This window comes from Salmo trutta, chromosome 9 (assembly GCF_901001165.1).
Source record: "Salmo trutta chromosome 9, fSalTru1.1, whole genome shotgun sequence".
Taxonomy (NCBI): domain Eukaryota; kingdom Metazoa; phylum Chordata; class Actinopteri; order Salmoniformes; family Salmonidae; genus Salmo; species Salmo trutta.
The window spans coordinates 15,015,901-15,036,037 of NC_042965.1; the positions used below are offsets into that span (position 1 = coordinate 15,015,901).

A 20,137-nucleotide genomic window follows, 5' to 3' on the forward strand; every position below is an offset into this window, starting at 1 on the left:
TCCCCGGGAGGAAGAGCAGCTCCGTCTTGCCGAGGTTCAGCTTGACAAACGTACAATCACAAGGACTTCACACATTTACATTTTTAGACTCTTATAGTCAGCTCTTTGCTCCCTGCTCACTCACCCTCAATCCCAGGTAGTAGGATACCACTATTATCTACCAAGAGTTTGTGTTAACCACCACCTCCGTATCATTTTGTAACTCACAGAAAACATTAAGGGACACATGCAGGGAACTCAAGGGACAGCCTCTGACAGTTTAGATTTGAGTCACATGTATATGATTGACAACCCACAGCATGATCCATGGGTGACCTCTGCAATGGGAGGATAGTGATGACATTAAGATACAATGCCCATGGCGCTTTGCATGTTCCTTTGACAGTGTTTGATCAGGCAGACACAGCACTAAGAATGACTGCATGCTAAAAAAGCCTACTACTTCTAACTATATAATAAATTAAATCAGGAAGATACAGTATCTGTAAGGCTCCTGTCTAACTGTAAGATGTGTTGGTGTGTTGGTTCCCCTGGGCAGGAAAATGGTCAGGAAGTCCCTGGTGGCTGGCCTGGTGTTTTTGCTGGTGGCTGCAGTAGGAGTGTTCGTGGGGGTGTTCATGGGGGTGGGAAACAAGAACCCCATCTCACCCTCAGACCATTTCTACTCAAAAGCTGCCGTGGCTACAGATGCTGGGATATGCTCTGAGGTGGGGAGGTAAGTAACGTAACACTAGCCAACTAATTCCCTTTGATACAATGATTCATGGTACACACTTAGTCAAATGACAAGGAGCATTAAGTGTGTGTGTGTGCGTACCTAGGGACATCCTGAAGAGGAACGGCTCAGCGGTGGATGCATCTATCGCCGCCCTGCTGTGTGTTGGCCTCCTGAACGCTCACAGCATGGGCATTGGAGGGGGTCTCTTCTTCAACATCTACAACGCTTCCACAGGTGAGTCAGTGTGTCCTCAAGACACCACAAATTAAAAAGGCTAAAAAACACATCCATTTGTCTGTATTTTGTATCACTGCTCGACAGGGAAGGTAGAAACCATTGACGCGAGGGAGACAGCACCCATGAACGCGACGGAAGACATGTTTGGCGATAACACCCAGCTTTCTCAGAAAGGTACCATTTTTACTGTTCTGGAATGTACGTCAGGTACAGGGTAGGCTAGGCAGGTTCTGTAGTTCAAACCATCCTGAGATAACAGTTGAATAGTAATATCGTAGCTGTCATGTATCACAGTGGGGTAGGGATAGAGAGAAGATAACACCGTGTTTGAACCTTCTGGCAGCCTCTTCCCTGATCTTCCATCATTCTAAGGAAAATTAGCTCTAACCTTCTGCATCATATGCATTGCTAAGGGGGCAACAGTTTGACCTGTCAAAATGAGGAAATGGACTGATACGCATTTTAAATCCTTTCTGGGCAGGGTTCCAACTTTGTGCAAAATGTGGTAAAGACTTCTTTGCATAACAGGTGGATTGTCTATAGCCATTCCAGGGGAGATCCGTGGTTACGAGATGGCACACAGGAGACACGGCAGGCTGCCATGGAAGGAGCTGTTTGAGCCAAGCATTGAGTTGGCACGCGTAGGTTTCCGTATAGGCAAAGCCCTGGCCAAGGCCATCGCCAGCAACAAGGACGCTATTCAAGGAGATGCCAATATGTGGTGAGGATAGGACAGGAGATCAAAGAAAACAAATATGGAACAAAAATGATTCTGTAATTGCTATATTACTACTACAACAACTTCTACAAATCTAATAATATTGACAAAGATAGACTTAAGTGATATGGATGGTTGATAATAGCTACCCTTTAATGATAGTGTAAATTAAATGTTCTATAACAGGGATGGGCAACTTTGATGGGGGTGGGGGCCACAAAAAATCTGAACTCATCATGAGGGGTCGCAGTGGCTCGCGGGTCTGTGTACCAACATCCATACCCACACATGCAGTCAGTGTCGGCCCTAACCTTTTGGGGGCCCTAAGTGACATTTTGTTGGGGGGCCCCCCACCTTGCGAGCAGAACATTTTAGAGTTTTAGAGTTAATTTCCTCAATTCTACACATTTTGCCATGGGGCATTGAGGGGCTGCTGCCGTTTTAAAGCAAGTGTGCTGCAGTTCTACACATTTTGCCATGGGGCGGAGAGAAGATTTATCAATTGCATAACTCATTTCATGCAATTCTATTAATTTTGCCATGGGACTGAGAGAAAAATGTGCAGTTTTACAGCTCATTTCCTGAAATTCTACAAATTTTGCCATAAGGTGGAGAATTGTTTTTTCAGTTTTGAATATGATATCTGAGTGACAGTGAATAACAAAATCAATGGGGTCCCCTGGTCGGTAATTTGACCATGATTACTACACATTTAGAAAGCTGGCTAGACTAATTTACCAATCAAAACATGTTCAGCTGACAGGCTAATTGAGTGAATGACATAACAAGATAAAAACTGCTGATGTACAACAACATTTAGAAATTACACCTTGTGTGATCTACTATTCTAACTCTCAACATTAAGTTCAGACCCCGACTGAGTCCATCCCTGCTCAATAAAGTACTATAATTGGATTATTAGTTGGATTTTATCACAGAGTACCACATTGATATATTGCAACCAATAAAATGTGATTACATTGATGTCCAAAATGCATGGCTTCCTATGTGATTTATTATGACCATTGATGATTTGATTGGCCGCTGTAAAACCTATGATGACAATGCCATGGGAATGCTGGTCCTTTTACTCTACAGATTTGTTTGAATAACTCCTGATAAGTTTTCTGCTCCTGTTTTTGTATTCCAGTGAAGTGTTCTGTGACTCCCAGAAAAAGATCCTGAAGGAAAATGATATCATTAAATTTCCCAAACTAGCAGACACCTACAGGAGGATAGCGGAGGAAGGACCTGATGTTTTTTACAATGGGACAATGGCACAGACAATTGTTGATGACATCCAAGCAGCAGGTCTTTCTCTATTTCTTGTGCATTATAATATTCTATTAAAGCTCATCATTCTTGCTGTACACACTATGATAATGATAAGGCAAAACAGATCTGATAGGCAGTTTGTCGATGTGCTTCTTCAGCAGTTATTATTTTCACTTTTCAGGTGGGATTATCACCTTGGAGGACCTGTTGGACTACAGGCCTGTGTTGAATGAGTACCCACTGAAGCTGACCGTGGGCGAGTACACCATGCACGTCCCAGACGCCCCCTCCAGCGGCCCAGTCCTGGCACTTATACTCAACATAGTGGACGGTGAGCCTAGATAACTCTGAGTCTGAACTCAGCCATGCGGACCAGAGGATGTCAGGTTTCCTTCCACTGTACCACCTTGGACAGTGTTTCCGCCCCCTCCATCACCACCACCGCCCCTCTACATGAATCCAGCTACAGCTAATCCACCAGATACAGAGAGTGTTGTCATGGAGAAGATCATTAGTCGTGCTTTAGACACAGAAGGGCATCATCATCCACCACTAATTGACTGTAAACAAACAGTTCAGGCCTCCCAGTTTGTCATCTCATCTTAAGAGAGATTCACTGTAAGCGCTCTGGACATTATCTCACTGGAAATGAACTAAACTGCACTAGTCCTCTACATCTTGACATCAACCATAGCTGCTAGTGTTTGTGCAAAAACAAGGACGGAATCAGACAGAAATGACCCTGTGATGGAAACATCGAATTACATTAAAACTGTATCTTTGATAAATGAACACAGTTATTTTTTTGGAATGACATATTAGATCGATTAAATGTGGCCCGTGAGGGATTTTGTAAGCTTTTTGGGGGGATAATGATAATGGACCGATACATTTTCTAATAACTCCCCTTTTTCTGGCCCACAAATTCATTTTGACGAACAAATCGGTCGCCAAAAAATCAGTGCGGCCATCCGTTGAATTTTGAAATCCCCGATGTGGCCTTAGAGTCAAAAAGTTTACTCACCCGTGTATTAGATCAACATTTTTGGTGTGTTTTTTCAACAGGGTATAACTTCACTTGCACAAGTGTTTCAACGGCCGAGAAAAAGACTCTGACGTATCACCGCATCGTGGAGGCTTTCCGGTTTGCTTATGCCAAGAGGAGCAAACTAGGGGATCCACGATATCTCAATATCACTGATGTGAGAACCCTGATACACAGCTTTCAAATACAAAGTTTCATTCACAAATATATATACACAGTGCATTCGGAAAGTATTCAGACCTCTTGACTTTTTCCACGTTTTGTTACTTAACAGCCTAATTCTAAAATTAATTAAATTGTCCCCCCCTCAATCTACACACATTACCCCATAATGACAAAGCAAAAACAGGTTTTTAGAATTTTTTGTAAATGTATTACAAATAAATATATTACAAATATAAAACTGGACTGTCACATTTACATAAGTATTCAGACCCTTAACGCAGTACTTTGTTGAAGCACCTTTAGCAGTGATTACAGCCTTGAGTCTTCTTGGGTATGACGCTACAAGCTAGGCACACCTGTATTGGGGAGTTTCTCCCATTCTTCTCTGCAGATCCTCTCAAGCTCTGTCAGGTTGGATGGGGAGCATCGCTGTACAGCTATTTCCAGGACTCTCCAGAGATGTTTGATTGGGTTCAAGTCCGATCTCTGGCTGAGCCACTCAAGGACATTCAGAAACTTGTCCTGAAGCCACTCTTGCATTGTCTTGGCTGTGTGCTTAGGGTCGATGTCCTGTTGGAAGGTGAACCTTCACCCCAGTCTGAGGTCCTGAGCGCTCTGGAGCTGTTTTTTATCAAGGATCTCTCTGTACTTTTCTCCATTAATCTTTCCCTCAGTCCTGACTAGTCTCCCAGTCCCTGCCGCTGAAAAACATCCCCACAGCATGATGCTGCCACCACCATGATTCAACATAGGGATGGTGCCAAGTTTTCTCCAGACGTGACGCTTGGCATTTAGGCCAAAGAGTTCAATCTTGGTTTCACCAGACCAGAGAATCTTGTTTCTCATGGTCTCAGAGTCCTTTTAGGTGCCTTTTGGCAAACTCCAAGCAGGCTGTCATGTGCCTTTTACTGAGGAGTGGCTTCCTTCTGGCCACTCTACAATAAAGGCCTGATTGGTGAAGTGCTGCAGAGATGGTTGTCCTTCTGGAAGGTTCTCCCATCTCCAGAGCGGAATCTGGAGCTCTGTCAGAGTGACCATCAGGTTCTTGGTCACTTCTATGATCAAGGGCCTTCTCCGCCGATTGGTCAGTTTGGCCGGGCGGCCAGCTCTAGGAAGAGTCTTGGTGGTTCCAAACTTTTCCATTTAAGAATGATGGAGGCCACTGTGTTCTTGGGGACCTTCGATGCTGCAGAAATGTTTTGGTATCCTTCCCCAGATCTGTGCCTTGACACAATCCTGTCTCGGAGCTCCACGTACAATTCCTTTGACCTTATGGCTTGGTTTTTGCTGTGACTGTCAACTGTGGGACCTTATATAGACAGGTGTGTGCCTTTCCAAATCATGTCCAAACAATTGAATTTACCAAAGGTGGACTCCAATCAAGTTGTAGAAACATCTCAAGGATGATCAATGGAAACAGGATGTACCTGATCTCAATTTTGAGTCTCATAGCAAAGGGTCTGAATACTTACTGTATGTAAATTTACATTTTTATACATTTGCAAACATTTCTTAAAATCTGTTATCGCTTTGTCATTATGGGGTGTTGTGTGTAGATTGATGAGGATTTTCTTTTTTAATAAGGCTGTAATGTAACAAAATGTGGAAAAAGGGAAGGGGTCTGAATACTTTCCGAATGCACTGTATTTGACTTCAAAATAATAATGGTTTGTAGTTGTTTACTGAACATGCTCTATAATCACATGCTGTTGACTGCTGTTCAACATTGCCAGGAGAAATTAATTGAATTCCTATTTGATGATTTTATCTTCTCTCCAGCTCATCCACAACATGACCTCAGACTACTTTGCTGACGGGATCAGGAGCAAGATCACAGATGACACCACTCATCCCGACAGCTACTACGAGCCAGATTATTTTGTCCCAGACAATCATGGGACAGCACATCTGTCCGTCATAGCTGAGGATGGAAGTGCTGTGGCTGCCACCAGCACAATCAATCTATAGTAAGAGTCCTACAAGGCAAGACCTCCTCTGAGACAATAGGACTGATGAATACATAATGCTACAGGGTAGATTATAGATATCCAGAGACAGATCCTTAATATAGTATACATGTGCACTCTAAACAAACTTTGTTGCCGATGGTCTCACTAAGAATTTCCTATTTGCATTTAACCCAAAAATAACATGTATAGGTTACTTAACTCCTATAATTACTTAACTCTAACTACTTAACTATCATTCTTATCTTCAGTTTTGGCTCCAAAGTCATGTCCCAATCAACTGGCATCATTTTCAATGATGAGATGGATGACTTCAGCTCTCCGTACATCAACAACGGCTTTGGAATCCCTCCATCTCCGAACAACTTCATCCAGCCTGGTGAGAATAGGAACTGAAATCAATATTCTTATTTCTGGTAGGCTACTGAAAGTTCTCAATTTACACATGGCTCCAGCTTGATCCTTGGCTGGTTTGTTTTCTGAGAATACCTTTTGGTCTGAAGATTTGTCTCTCTCTCATTTTTAGGTAAAAGGCCTCTCTCTTCTATGTGCCCAACTATTATCTCTGACAAAGACAATAGAGTGAAAATGGTGGTGGGAGCCTCTGGTGGAACAAAGATCACCACAGCAACTGCCCTAGTAAGTTTTCATCCATACACAGAAATGTCCTCTCTAAAACAGATATAGCCCATACTAACACATGATATCCATCTATCCTTACATAGTGATATTGTGATGAATCAGAGTACAAGAAGATTCCTTTTCCCATTTACATAGGTGATTCTGAATACCTTGTTCTTTGACTACGACCTCAAAAAAGCTGTGACACTACCTCGAATTCACAATCAACTCAACCCAAGTATGACTGTAGTGGAGGACGGCTTTGAAAAGGTGTGTAATTCTGAACAATTTTCCATCGTATATTGTTGAATTATAAAAATTGGTTTAAACTCTGGACTTTAATCTGTGTGTGTGTGTTGATTTCTGTGTTCATGTATGTGTGTGTTTGTGTAAAAGAGTGTATTAGATGGCCTGGTAAAGAAGAACCATGTAACAGAGCTGCTGAAGATTCCTGATTCAGTGGTTCAGGCGGTGGTGAGACAGGGGGAGCGGCTCTGTGCCGAGTCCGACCCCAGGAAAGGGGGCTATCCAGCGGGCTACTGAGTCTTACCTCACCCCTTCCTTCCCAAACCTGGAGTGTACCTCCATAAAGAGGCAGGGATAGAGCTAAGTATATGGAAAGACACGCAAACAATGCCTCCTCAAGGTTACACAGCCACTCTCTTCAGCTGAGATTCATTTCAAGACATGGAAAATGACTTTACTCCACATCAATACCTCCTCCCTTCACACAAAATAATCGGCGGCATTTCTGCTTTTATTTCAGCATTATTCATTATTTATTTTTGTGTTTTGAAAAAGAAGTGAGGTTGCAACTCTGAAAGTGGCATTTTTTTTATCCTAGCTGTATCAAGAGATCATCATTATCGATTATCCTGAAGATGGAAGTTTATTAATGCAATGCAGTGGGGTAGCAGAAAGCTGGACTGCAACTTTAGATTCCTGCTGGATGTAAATACCAATGGGCTAGAACTTTATGGACGCCATGAATCTTCTGTTATACATTATGAAATAGTTTGCCTAGGAAATTTTAGCCAACATATTAGTCAAATTACTCTGTGATGATGAGCGATCATTCTGTTTGACAGAAAAAGAGCCATTTATCTGAGATTTAAGGAAAGCAATGTTTTAGGGGAGAATATGAACACCAATATGGAAGGTTGTCAAAGTAGTTTGTCTGTCCATTGAACAAATCAAATGTAGAGAAATGACTGTTTTATCTCTCCATCAAGGAAAAATGGTCTGTATGTTTTAACCTCAGGCCTTAACCTCAGGTCTTAACTGGTCAGGTTGCTATATCTGTTGGTGTTTTATGGGTTGGCTAAATCACCAACAGATCTGGCAACCAGGCTACAGGTCTACCATCTGCCTTATGAAGATGTTGGTCACAGGTAGCTACATTTTTCCTTTCATGAGGAAGCATATTCTGATCTGTTAACTGAAAACTGTGATTTCTGTTTTTCTGATTTCATCTCAACTCTGACCGTTGCCCATGGGGGCCTATTGTTAACAAGGGCTCAAATATGGCTGCCATTTAACTATTCAAATGGTATTTTTATATTTTTTTGTGATGCAGAATGTTGAGAAAAACACATCAATTGTTAATGTTTAATATGGAGTAAGACCATAGCAGTACAGTGAATGTATAGTGTATTTTACATTTGCATATATATATTTTTAAACATGCATTGTTCTCATGCCATGCTTGTTATTAAAATGTTTAAAGTAAGATATATTTTACATTAGTCACCCTGTTCCCAATATTCTTAGAGGCTTATTTCTCTGCATCGATACCTGTAACCAAAGAACTGATGAAAAATGTACACAATAGATGAATAACAGCTACATGATGTCTAAACAACTGACTGAAGTACAATTTTACACCTACAACCTAAAAATTGGGCTCGACCTCCTTCAATAGTCTGAAGAACAAAATACACAGCAGCTTCCTTCTGACAAATTTTAGCAAGATGTGGCATTTGGCGCCAGCTGTGGCTTTTACAAAAGCCTCCAAATGGATTATTCACTGAAGCAATTGCTTCCATGGACCAGTGATGCATAGGAGGCTACATAGCCGACTCAGGCTAAATACTTCCTCTCTATCAAAGTGTGCTCTTCTCCTTTATTAAGACACTTTATGTTGATGTTTCCTTTATTTTGGCAGTTACCTGTAGCTGCTGAGTAAGTGCACAGAGAAGTGACTGCCAACTAAAGTCCATCTATGGTAGTATCCTGTTGTCTAGGCTACAACCCGGTTGGCCCTATTGAATGTGGCCTGAGACACTATCTGCATACTCTCTACTCTCTGAAGATCCATATTCATTCAGACAGCACTCAGCCTGTGGGCAGATGAGAAATGATGGCTAATGAAGCTGTATATTACATACAAAAATAGCAAAGCAAGGGTATTTCAATCCTTTGATACAGCTCATCTAACTGTGCTAATAGAACATATCCCATTCCCCCGACTAATGTGATACTCTTGACAGAACAGGCCTGAACAGAGTATAGTGTCAGTGTTGATGCACAGTGCTCACATACAGGGCAGGCCACTGGTTCAGAGGACATTCAGCGTCACTAGGCACATGCCCCATCTAGTGTTGTCTGATGAAAAGACATCCCACGGCTGCAGCTCACCCTCTCCATCTCGCTCTAGATATATAAACACATGCACACAAGAGCAGAGTGAATGATGCAGTGTGAGTCTGTGTGTATTTACACAGACAGTCTCTGTCCCGTCTCCTGTCCCATGGAGGCCCATTATCTACTGTATTTGTTTATAGAGCGAAGTGACATGTAGCGTATTTCAGACCCCACACACGGTCTTGGAGTACTTCTTGTGCAAACATACCAATAAACATCTGGAACAAACCTACATGGTAAAGTTAAGACTGACAGGGCAATGGAACATACTTTCGTTTTGTCTAATGTAAGCTGTTGACGTCAACCAGAAAGGCTCAAGTAATGATGACAATGCTTTTTTCATGTAAGAGGGACATGCAGAACATTCTCAAAAACCAGCCCACTCAAATGTTAAATATTACATTGGCTTTCAACTAAATTGGTTCTGCTTTGTACCTCAAATGCTTAGAGACCCAGAATGTAATATTTGAAGGCTCAGGGCTATGTCACCGTGTCAATGCTTTGTTTCAGTAATAAAACTTCAGTGTTTTCATACCAATGTTAGGTCATGTTTTAAATGCTATTAGGCTAAGCTACTTCTGTATACAAACCAAAGGGCAATTCAGGATATTGAAAATATCCAAATATTTCATAAGACCTGATCTTGGATCAATGCCATTATGAAGAGATAATGTAATGGCGCTCATGACTGGCACTGACTGAGTATGCTGAATAACTTAACCCAATAAAAACATTATCACTCTCACAGGTCGCATAAATCTACACCAGACTAACAAAAACAATGTGCACAGATTGTCATGTTATGGCACACACACAAAGATATCATTTCAAATCATCTCAGGACTACTACATTGATGTGCGCATATCTCTGGGAAATCTTTTCCTTCGCTAAAATGATGAATTCCATTGGCATGCTTCCAGTTGAAGAAAAATCACAATGCTCTCTCTAAAACATACTCATCTTCTGCCCGGCTCTGATTTGATATTACTCTCACTCATCATATCGTTGTAACTCCGACAGCTGAGAAACATTAAACCATTCCTCATTCTCTAAGCGATCCTCTATGCTAGATATCTCTGGATATTTATATTTGACCTATGATGGGATCCCACCACTGGGACTTTGAAGAACATGATGATAAATTACAAAATACAAGTACATATCATAGAGAATGATAGTGGCCAAAGGGCAAAATTAGCATGGGCAGTGTCATTGAAGACTTCCACCATTTTAATGTGTCAACTGGGTGGGACTTCCAAATTCATTGGCTGATCCCTCCTGTTGGAGTCATGTCCAACCGGGTCATCAGGAGGGTTTAGCCTATCATGAAGAAAATGTACTATTTATAAATGAAGAGATCCTCAATGGAGCTGCCCATACCGTCACAGATGCTATAATTGCAGATGCAAAGACAAGTCCTCTATCTCTATAGCCCAGATCTATTCTAATGACATCCTACAACAGAGGCTATGACTACCTCTAAAGAATCAGATCTCTCTGGTCCTGAATAAAGGATAAACTGTTGTATAACGGTATGTATGCTGAAATTCAAATACTATGTGGGTGCTACTCAGAGGTGGTGTGGCGGCATCTAGGTTTCCATATCGAGGCCTCTGGATCCTGCACAGTTCTGAGGGAAACACCTACGTTTGTTGGAACTGTTGTTACTGCAAATAAATGTTAAAATTGTGGGGAGGCCCAACCAGGCTGCACTCTTTCGCCAACAGCTGTGCTTGACATCTAGTGGTAATCAGATAAACATTTTCAGGTGGAACAAATGAGTGATTTTCTTGATCTCCATTTTGCTAAAAAAAAAGGACAACAAACATGAGAAAAGATTAGAGACTTGAAGTCTGATCTTTATATTGTAGATAGAGGATACAAGTTTGCAATGTAAATTGGGAGTGCCCTAAACCAGTTGTTTCTCTACTCTTTAACACACAAGCAATGTTGCAATTTGAACCAAAAGATAGGATAGAATGCGAAGTCCATGACAATGACAGAGTACACCAGTATATGTTCCGGTCTGTGTCGGAGAAGGCAGGGTGGTGATGACCGTTCAGAGTCGCATGGCAACAGCTGCCCCCGGCGCCTGCAGCTCCTGGTCCAGGAGGCGGAACAGCATGGCACATTTGTTGCGCTGGGGAGTTTGTCCCAGGGTGTGGTGCAGCCGGGCCTGCAGGTAGTGGACGTCACGGAGACGCTCCTTACAGTCCAGCATGGAGAAGTAGGCTGCAGCCTCTCCCAGCGATTGCACAGCCAGGCCTAAAGCTGGAGGGAGACAACAGGGAGGAAGACTCTGAACGACTCCTGTCTATGTACTTACATGACAAATGAATTGTATCCACAAACATGTACATTTGAGGTAGTGAGTGATATTAAGTTTGTGTTGGGGATGTGTGCTACCTGCATGCCTCTGGCCATTGGACCGGGTCCCAGCCATGGCCATCTGACAGCGGGCTGCCAGCAGCAGAGCTCTTCCCTTATCTATGACCGCTCCGTGGGCCAGGATGGGCTCCATCGCCTCATGAAGGACACCCAGAGCCTGCTCCGGTACCCCCAGCATCAACTGGACAGGGGGAAGGAGAAGAACAAACTATTAGAGTTTTGAAATATAACCCAGTATGAATTTCCTTGTTGTGCCTAAATGTGGGAGTTTACTTTGCATACAATATGCAGTTCTGTCTAAGTTAAGGGGTTTGAAGATGTGTGTGTTAGTATGTGTAGGGGTTTCAGAGAGTATACGGTGGTGTGTTTGCCATAACAGGGTTACATATTGCATGTGCGCGTCTCTTGTGCTGACCTGAGTGAAAGCCAGGTGAAGGATGGTCTCGGAGGCCATGGCCTGTAGGTGGTGCTGTCTGGCCAGGGCCAGGGCCTGTAGCAGGAGAGGAAGGGCTGTGGCAAAACCTGACGACTCCCAATGCAACTCAGCTGTGACCAGCATCACCCTGCACAAGGCACACCAATATGTCTAAAACACATATCTGATAAACAACCCTTAACCCAAAAATATGGAGTCTGTTGTTTCATTTAGAGCCTACCGGATGATCATCTCTGTGTACTTGATCTTCTCGCAGTACAGCTGCAGCCTCTGCAGGATACTGTATGCTTCAGTGGTCCGGTTCAAGGCCTTCAGCACTTGAGCTTTCCTGTTAACACGACAGATATACACATGGGTCGTTCCACGAAAAGAGTGCGGTTTGCGTCCCTTTAATATTTGAAGTAGAAATTGTGCACCAATATTGCATTTTAAAAGCCTGTTCTATGAAATGAAGTGGCTTTAAGATAGACCACCTTCAATAAATCTGTCCCTTCGTCAACACCGTGTCACTTCTAGGAAGATTTCAACCCACATGCACCCAAAATGTATCCTAGTTTCCCCATCCCTGGTTATTTTGTTACTTTGACAAAGTTATTTCTGAAGATGACTATTTATTTAATGTGATTAGTGATTAATTTATGTTTGTCACTCATTTTAAGGTCAATCCTGTTACATTAATTGAACTCAAATTTTAATCTGGTGAAACTACTCCATTTTAAAATATTTGGTTTCAAAAGAAAAATGTAACATTAATAGTTAAATCATAGTGTAAAATAGCAGGTGATCTGGTTCTACTCTTTTTGGCAATTTTCTGGTGTTCTGTGGTGGAAAACTGAGCGTGTCGAGAATAACATGTTAACCCTGTTACCCATAGATAGACAGGCTTGAAACGTTTTAACAATGTAAACATTTTTTGTGAAGCTTGCATTCAGTTGCCCCTCCCTGAGGTACACAACAAGCTTTCATTCCCCCTGTCACTAGAGGATTTATGGCTGATTTAATATGAAATCATCAACCCTGTTACAGTCAACCAACCCTGTTCCTTTATCTGCTACTTAGTAGAGTCTTATTTGTATCTCTTGAGATGGGAAAACTTGTTTTTCATCATGTTGAACATGTGCTCTTTATGACAATGTTCAAATTAGGTGAAATCAAAACGTTTTTGGGGACCAAGTTACACTTCACAAAAGCCACTGAATTAGTGGAACGCCCTACTTACAGATAGCTACAGCACTGGAAGACAGTGTAAAGCTGTTCTATGTTCTGAGTCATGACCCTTCCTTACCTATTGTCACAACGTCCACAGAAGGTGGCGCCTCTCCCCGTTCAGGCGGCGCTCGGCGGTCGTCGTCGCCGGCCTACTAGCTGCCACCCATCTCCTTTTCTGTTTCTTTTGGTGATGTCTGTTTAGGTTAGCACCTGTTTTGTGTTAATTCATTAGTGGGGTATTTAGTCTGTCTGTTTTTGGTTTGGGGTTGTGCGGGATTATTTTGTGTCGTCTTCCTTAGGTTGGGGAATTTGGTTTTCCTCTGCCGTTCTATTTAGGCATTAGGCTTTGCTGGGCTGCGTCCCGACTCATGTTTGGGTTCTATCCTGTCTTTGGATTTTGTACCCTGCACTGTTTGGACTTTGTGCATTAAACGTGTGTTTTCACGTATCTTGGTCTCCTGCGCCTGACTTCACCCCTCCTGCAAGTTAGAGTCGGTCTGACACCTATAAAGACCCTCAGTTTTGTTCAAGGCAGCAATGGCTGTGACATGGGGCTCCGCCATGTGGTATTTCCCATCATTCATAACTTTGGTTAACTTTGGTAAATTACTGGTACCTTTGCAACCCTATATAGCACCAATCATTATAAAGCCAAACCATTTGCATGGCAAATGTGGAAGACTTTCCTCATTAGTGATTGTATTGGAACAGCATATCATTCTATTCATGATGATACTTATTCTGTCGACATCTTGATTTCTGGAAGTTTGATTCCAAGCTAAGCAGACAATACACCTTGAGATAAGGGTTTTGGAGATCTTACCTTCTTGGGACACTGCATCTCACGAGCCAGGCTTAGCAGCAGCTCATGGGAGATGGGATCCACCAGGTTGAGAAAAGCAGCGTTCTTATATAAGATGTCATTTAGGGACGTTCCTTCCAAGCCCAGATCCTGCCAAATCAGACAAGAAGAGACAGTATTACTCAAAGTGCCTTAAGGCCACAGTTTTCACTCTTCCTATTTTATGAAAACAAGGAATTGTGTAACAAGAGCAGCATTATCACAGACACACCTGACTGATGATATATTATGAAATGATGATGAAATCGACAAATCTGCTTTAAGTGCAGGACTAGATGGATATATATGCTATAAAGAGGATGTTGAGAAGTTCCAGCAACAATAATGTAATACTACTGTAGATGAGACACAGATAGAAAACTGTATTTAAAAAAAATCAATATTAATTTAAGGGGTGAAGGCTTTCATCTGAAAAGAGCTATACCTGAATACTGTAATGTGCTTAATGTGCCTTGCACCAGGCAGAAGCATTACTTTTAGGATATTCACCAACACCTCTATAATTTAAAGTTTCAGAGAGCTTTAGCATGCCACAGCATTGCACAGTCTGCATCTCTGACTTTAGTACTATGGTGTCCTTCTGATGAATCCTGCAGTATATGAGAGTTCAATAAACATTATATGATGGATGAGCATTTGGTTCTTCTTTTGATGTTTAATGTAGCATTTTGTTTAGGTCTGCCATTGCGCAATACATTCTAAACATTAGACTAAAAATAACTACTCTATGAATGGCGCAGACACATTTGTGAGGGCAGACAGACACAAAAGAGTTGATGTTTTTAAGGTGAGAATGATGTCTGTAACAAACTACAGATCAGAGCCAACGGAAAGAAATTATTTGCATACACCTTTTAAGCCGCAAATGAAGAAGTAAGTAAGGAGAGTAAACAGGGAACTGAAAATGAAAGATTTTCACAGGCGGCATAGATTAGCTGTTCCTGAGTCCTCTACAAAGGCCTTATTAGGCTGTGTATGTGAGGGGTAGAGATTGGATGCGCACATATAGAGAGCTGAGAAACGAAAGACATGGAGGATGGGAACACACACACACACACACACACACACACACACACACACACACACACACACACACACACACACACACACACAGAGAGAGAGAGAGACACACACAACAAAAAGTATTGATTGCAAATGGACAGTTTGGGTGGGAGGCTAGCAGCCACCCCTTACTGACTTCCCTTTTAACAAGAGGCAGACATTGAAACAGGATCAATACAGATGTAACCGCACCACGTCTGAAGCAACGAGGAGTCCTTTTTAATGGGATATTGTGAAGAATAGACTTTACTACCTTACTGCAGACGCAACATTTTGAACTCAGTTGCCTATACAGGTACATTTTCATTCTTCAGTTGTTACAGTAACTCTAACCTAACCATAGCATGTCTACTAACTATGCAGTGGATGATGGATCACCTCTTTTATTGACTTACAAACCAAAATATAATTGAGACACGTGCCGATTTGCAATAGCATGAATGCTGATAACGTGAGTCTTATTCAATTAAACCAGAGCTAATTTAAAAGAGGGTCCCCTGTGATGTGGCTGTCATGCAGCTTTGGCACTCTGGGTTATCTCCTTGCCTTGATTAAAGAGATTCTACAATCTCCTCTGTCAAGTCTTCAGTGTAATTAACTACAGATTGGACAACCTCTGAAAGAGAGAGGAGCTTACGATTGAGCTAACAAACAGGACTATCAGATGTACTGTTATAGCGCATTAATAGTCATGTTATCATACTGCTGCTATTCTTATAGAAATGACTCATTTTCAGCTGATAACATGCTTTGAAATCCTGATCCGTCCCTAGAAACATGATGCATAGATAGTGAATAAATAGAGCCAAATCCAAACTTGACAGAATTTTTTATGCTTGGGAATTTTCAAGACATCTTGCATTCCTGTGTCTTAGCATGATACTAACCATGACTAAGCATGTTGTGTAGCAATCAGGGAACTACTTGTAGTTCAACTAGTAATTTAACTACATTTGGCAGCAGCTTGGTGGTACTGGAACTAACTTCAAATCAAATCAAAGTTGATTTGTCATGTGCGCCGAATACAACAGGTGTAGACTTTACAGTGAAATGCTTACTTAAAGGCTCTAACCATTAGTGCAAATGGCGGGTGGTGGGTGGCGGGACACAATGCAGATAGCCCGGTCAGCCAATGTGCGGGAGCACTGGTTGGTCGGCCCAATTGAGGTAGTATGTTCATGAATGTATAGTTAAAGTGACTATGCATATATGATAAACAGAGAGTAGCAGCAGCGTAAAAAGAGGGGTTGGGGGGGGGGCACACAATGCAAATAGTCTGGGTAGCCATTTGATTACCTGTTCAGGAGTCTTATGGATTGGGGGTAAAAACTGTTAAGAAGCCTTTTTGTCCTAAACTTGGCACTCCGGTACCGCTTGTGGTAGTAGAGAGAACAGTCTATGACTGGGGTCGCTGGGGTCTTCGACAATTTTTAGGGCCTTCCTCTGACACCGCCTGGTGTAGAGGTCCTGGATGGCAGGCAGCTTAGCCTCAGTGATGTACTGGGCCGTACGCACTACCCTCTGTAGTGCCTTGCGGTCAGAGGCAGAGCAATTGCCGTACCAGGCAGTGATGCAAACAGTCAGGATGCTCTCGATGTTGCAGCTGTAGAACCTTTTGAGGAACTCAGGACCATTGACAAATCTTTTTAGTTTCCTGAGGGGGAACAGGCTTTGTCGTGCCCTCTTCACGACTGTCTTGGTGTGTTTGGACCATTCTAGTTTGTTGTTGATGTGGACACCAAGGAACTTGAAGCTCTCGACCTGCTCCACTACAGCCCTGTCGATGAGAATGGGGGAGTGCTCTGACCTCCTCCCTATAGTCTGTCTCGTCATTGTCGGTGATCAGACCTACCACTGTTGTGTCGTCTGCAAACTTAATGATGGTGTTGGAGTCGTGCCTGGCCATGCACCTGGCCATGCAGTCGTGGGTGATACAGGGAGTACAGGAGGGGACTGAGCACACAACCCCGAGGGGGCTCCAGTTTTGAGGATCAGAGTGGAAGATGTGTTGTTACCTGCCCTCACCACCTGGGGGCGGCCCGTCAGGAAATCCAGGATCCAGTTGCAGAGGGACGTGTTTAGTCCCAGGATCCTTAGCTTAGTGATGAGCTTTGAGGGTACTATGGTGTTGAATGCTGAGCTGTAGTCAATGAATAGCATTCTCACATAAGTGTTTATTTTGTCCAGGTGGGAAAGAGCAGTGTGGAGTGCAATAGAGATTGCATCATCTGTGGATCTGTTTGGGCGGTATGCAAATTGGAGTGGGTCTAGGGTTTCTGGGATAATGGGATAATGGTGTTGATGTGAGCCATTACCAACCTTTCAAAGCACTTCATGGCTACGGGCATGAGTGCTACGGGTATGTAGTCATTTAGGCAGGTTGCCTTTGTATTCTTGGGCGCAGGGACTATGGTGGTCTGCTTGAAACATGTTGGTATTACAGACTCAATTAGGGACATGTTGAAAATGTCAGTGAAGACACGTGTCAGTTGGTCAGCACATGCCCGGAGCACAAGTCCTGGTAATCCATCTGGCCCCGCAGCCTTGTGTATGTTGACCTGTTTAAAGGTCTTACTCACGTCGGCTACGGAGAGCGTGATCACACAGTCTTCCGGAACAGCTGATGCTCTCATGCATGCCTCAGTGTTGCTTGCCTCGAAGCAAGCATAGAAGTGATTTAGCTCGTCTGGTAGGCTCGTGTCACTGGGCAGCTCGCGGCTGTGCTTCCCTTTGTAGTCTGTAATAGTTTGCAAGCCCTGCCACATAAGACGAGCGTCGGAGCCGGTGTAGTATGATTCAATCTTAGCCCTGTATTGACGCTTTGCCTGTTTGATGGATCGTCGCTGGGCATAGCGGGATTTCTTGTAAGCTTCCGGGTTAGAGTCCTGCACCTTGAAAGCGGAAGCTCTACCCTTTAGCTCAGTGCGAATGTTGCCTGTAATCCATGGCTTCTGGTTGGGGTATGTACGTACAGTCATGGTGGTGACGACGTCCTCGATGCACTTATTGATAATGCCAGTGACTGATGTGGTGTACTCCTCAATGCCACCGGAAGAATCCCAGAACATGTTCCAGTCTGTGATAGCAAAACAGTCCTGTAGTTTAGCATCTGCTTCATCTGACCACTTTTTTATAGACCGAGTCACTGGTGCTTCCTGCTTGAATTTTTGCTTGTAAGCAGGAATCAGGAGGATAGAGTTGTGGTCGGATTTACCAAATGGAGGGCGAGGGAGAGCTTTGTACGAGTCTCTGTGTGTGGAGTACAGGTGATCTAGAATTGTTTTCCCTCTGGTTGCACATTTAACATGTTGATAGAAATTTGGTAGAACTGATTTAAGGTTCCCTGCATTAAAGTCTCTGGCCACTAGGAGCGCCGCCTCTGGGTGAGTGGTTTCCTGTTTGCTTATTTCCTAATACAGGTGACTGTGTGTGGTCTTAGTGCCAGCATCTGTCTGTGGTGGTTAATAAAGTAGTCAGCTTCTTGATATGCCACACCTGTCAGGTGGATGGATTATCTCGGCAAAGGAGAAATGCTCACTAACAGGGATGTAAACAAATTTGCGGTCAATTTTTTTTTGAAATTAGCTTTTTGTGCATGTGGAATATTTCTGGGATCTTTTATTTCAGCTCATGAAACATAGGGAAACACTTTACATGTTTTGTTTATATTTTTGTTCAGTATAGAAATTTTTGCACATTGATTGAAACTGAAATACAGAAACATTTAATTTACATAAGTATTCACACACCTAGGGCTGTGGCGGTCATGAAATATTTCAACCTGAGATTGTCAAGCAAATAAACCAAATCAAATCAAATCAAATTTCAAATCAAATTTGATTGGTCACATACACATGGTTAGCAGATGTTAATGCGAGTGTAGCGAAATGCTTGTGCTTCTAGTTCCGACCATGCAGTAATATCTAACAAGTAATCTAACAATTTCACAACAACTACCTTTTACACACAAGTGTAAAGGAATGAACAAGAATATGTACATATAAATATATATATGAGCGATGGCCGAACTGCATAGGCAAGATGCAGTAGATGGTATAGAGCACAGTATATACATATGAGATGAGTAATGTAGGGTATGTAAACATTATATAAAGTGGCATTGTTTAAAGTGACATTAAAGTGGTGATACATTTATTACATACATGTCACGTCCTGACCAGCAGAGGGAGCAATTGTATTAGTTTTGGTCAGGATGTGCAAGAGTTTTTTGTGTTATGTGGAGATTGGTTGTTGGACTCTCAATTGGAGGCAAGTGGTTCTAGTTGCCTCTGATTGGGAGTCCTATAAACGGGTGTGTGTTTTTCTTTGGGGTTGTGGGTAGTTGTTTTTGCACTGCGTTTTGTGTGCCTGCAAAACTGTTCCTGTCGGGTTTATTGTTTTTTTTCCTGTGGATGCTTTACTTGTGTTTATTAAAAATATGAGTATCCACATTCCCGCTCTGCCTTGGTCCATTCCTGACGACAGACCTTACAGAACTACCCACCACAAAAGGACCAAGCAGTGGAGGAGGAAGGAGCATCGGGTTGATGAATGGACTTGGCAGAGTGTACAACGATTCTGGGAGGACAAACTAAAGGAGCTAAGGGAACCCGAGAGGCAGCCCCAATAATTTTCTTTTGGGGGGGGCACAAGGGCTGTTTGGCGGGGCGAGATTGGAGCCCCAGGCCAGCTCCCCGTACCCTTGTAGGGAAGAGACAGACTGGACAGGTCCCGTGCTTTGGGGTTGGGGCTGTGGTGAGGCCTGGGATTTTCAGGCCGGTAGGCACAGT

At 42.8% G+C, this 20,137-nt stretch overlaps 2 protein-coding genes across 3 annotated transcripts; one reads left to right on the forward strand and one right to left on the reverse strand.

Moving 5' to 3' along the window:
* The first annotated feature begins 203 nt into the window (after positions 1–203).
* Positions 204–9,927, forward strand: LOC115200008 (glutathione hydrolase 1 proenzyme). Its single transcript, XM_029762643.1, has 12 exons — positions 204–715; positions 822–952; positions 1,040–1,129; positions 1,484–1,676; positions 2,824–2,984; positions 3,130–3,279; positions 4,014–4,150; positions 5,938–6,125; positions 6,377–6,504; positions 6,652–6,764; positions 6,903–7,016; positions 7,143–9,927. Exons 1-12 carry the CDS (start codon positions 543–545, stop codon positions 7,287–7,289), a joined length of 1,725 nt encoding a protein of 574 aa, XP_029618503.1. The 5' UTR covers positions 204–542; the 3' UTR covers positions 7,290–9,927.
* A 1,295-nt stretch (positions 9,928–11,222) lies between these two features.
* Positions 11,223–14,370, reverse strand: LOC115200009 (anaphase-promoting complex subunit 5-like). 2 transcript variants are annotated; one of them, XM_029762645.1, is made up of 5 exons: positions 14,247–14,370; positions 12,435–12,542; positions 12,194–12,341; positions 11,797–11,959; positions 11,223–11,661 (listed from the first exon to the last, which is right to left on the reverse strand). In XM_029762645.1, exons 2-5 carry the CDS (start codon positions 12,443–12,445, stop codon positions 11,450–11,452), a joined length of 534 nt encoding a protein of 177 aa, XP_029618505.1. In that variant the 5' UTR covers positions 12,446–12,542; positions 14,247–14,370; the 3' UTR covers positions 11,223–11,449. The 2 variants fall into 2 exon arrangements, with proteins under 2 accessions (XP_029618505.1, XP_029618504.1); XM_029762644.1 differs by lacking the exon at positions 14,247–14,370 and adding an exon at positions 13,928–14,033.
* Between the last annotated feature and the right edge of the window lie 5,767 nt (positions 14,371–20,137).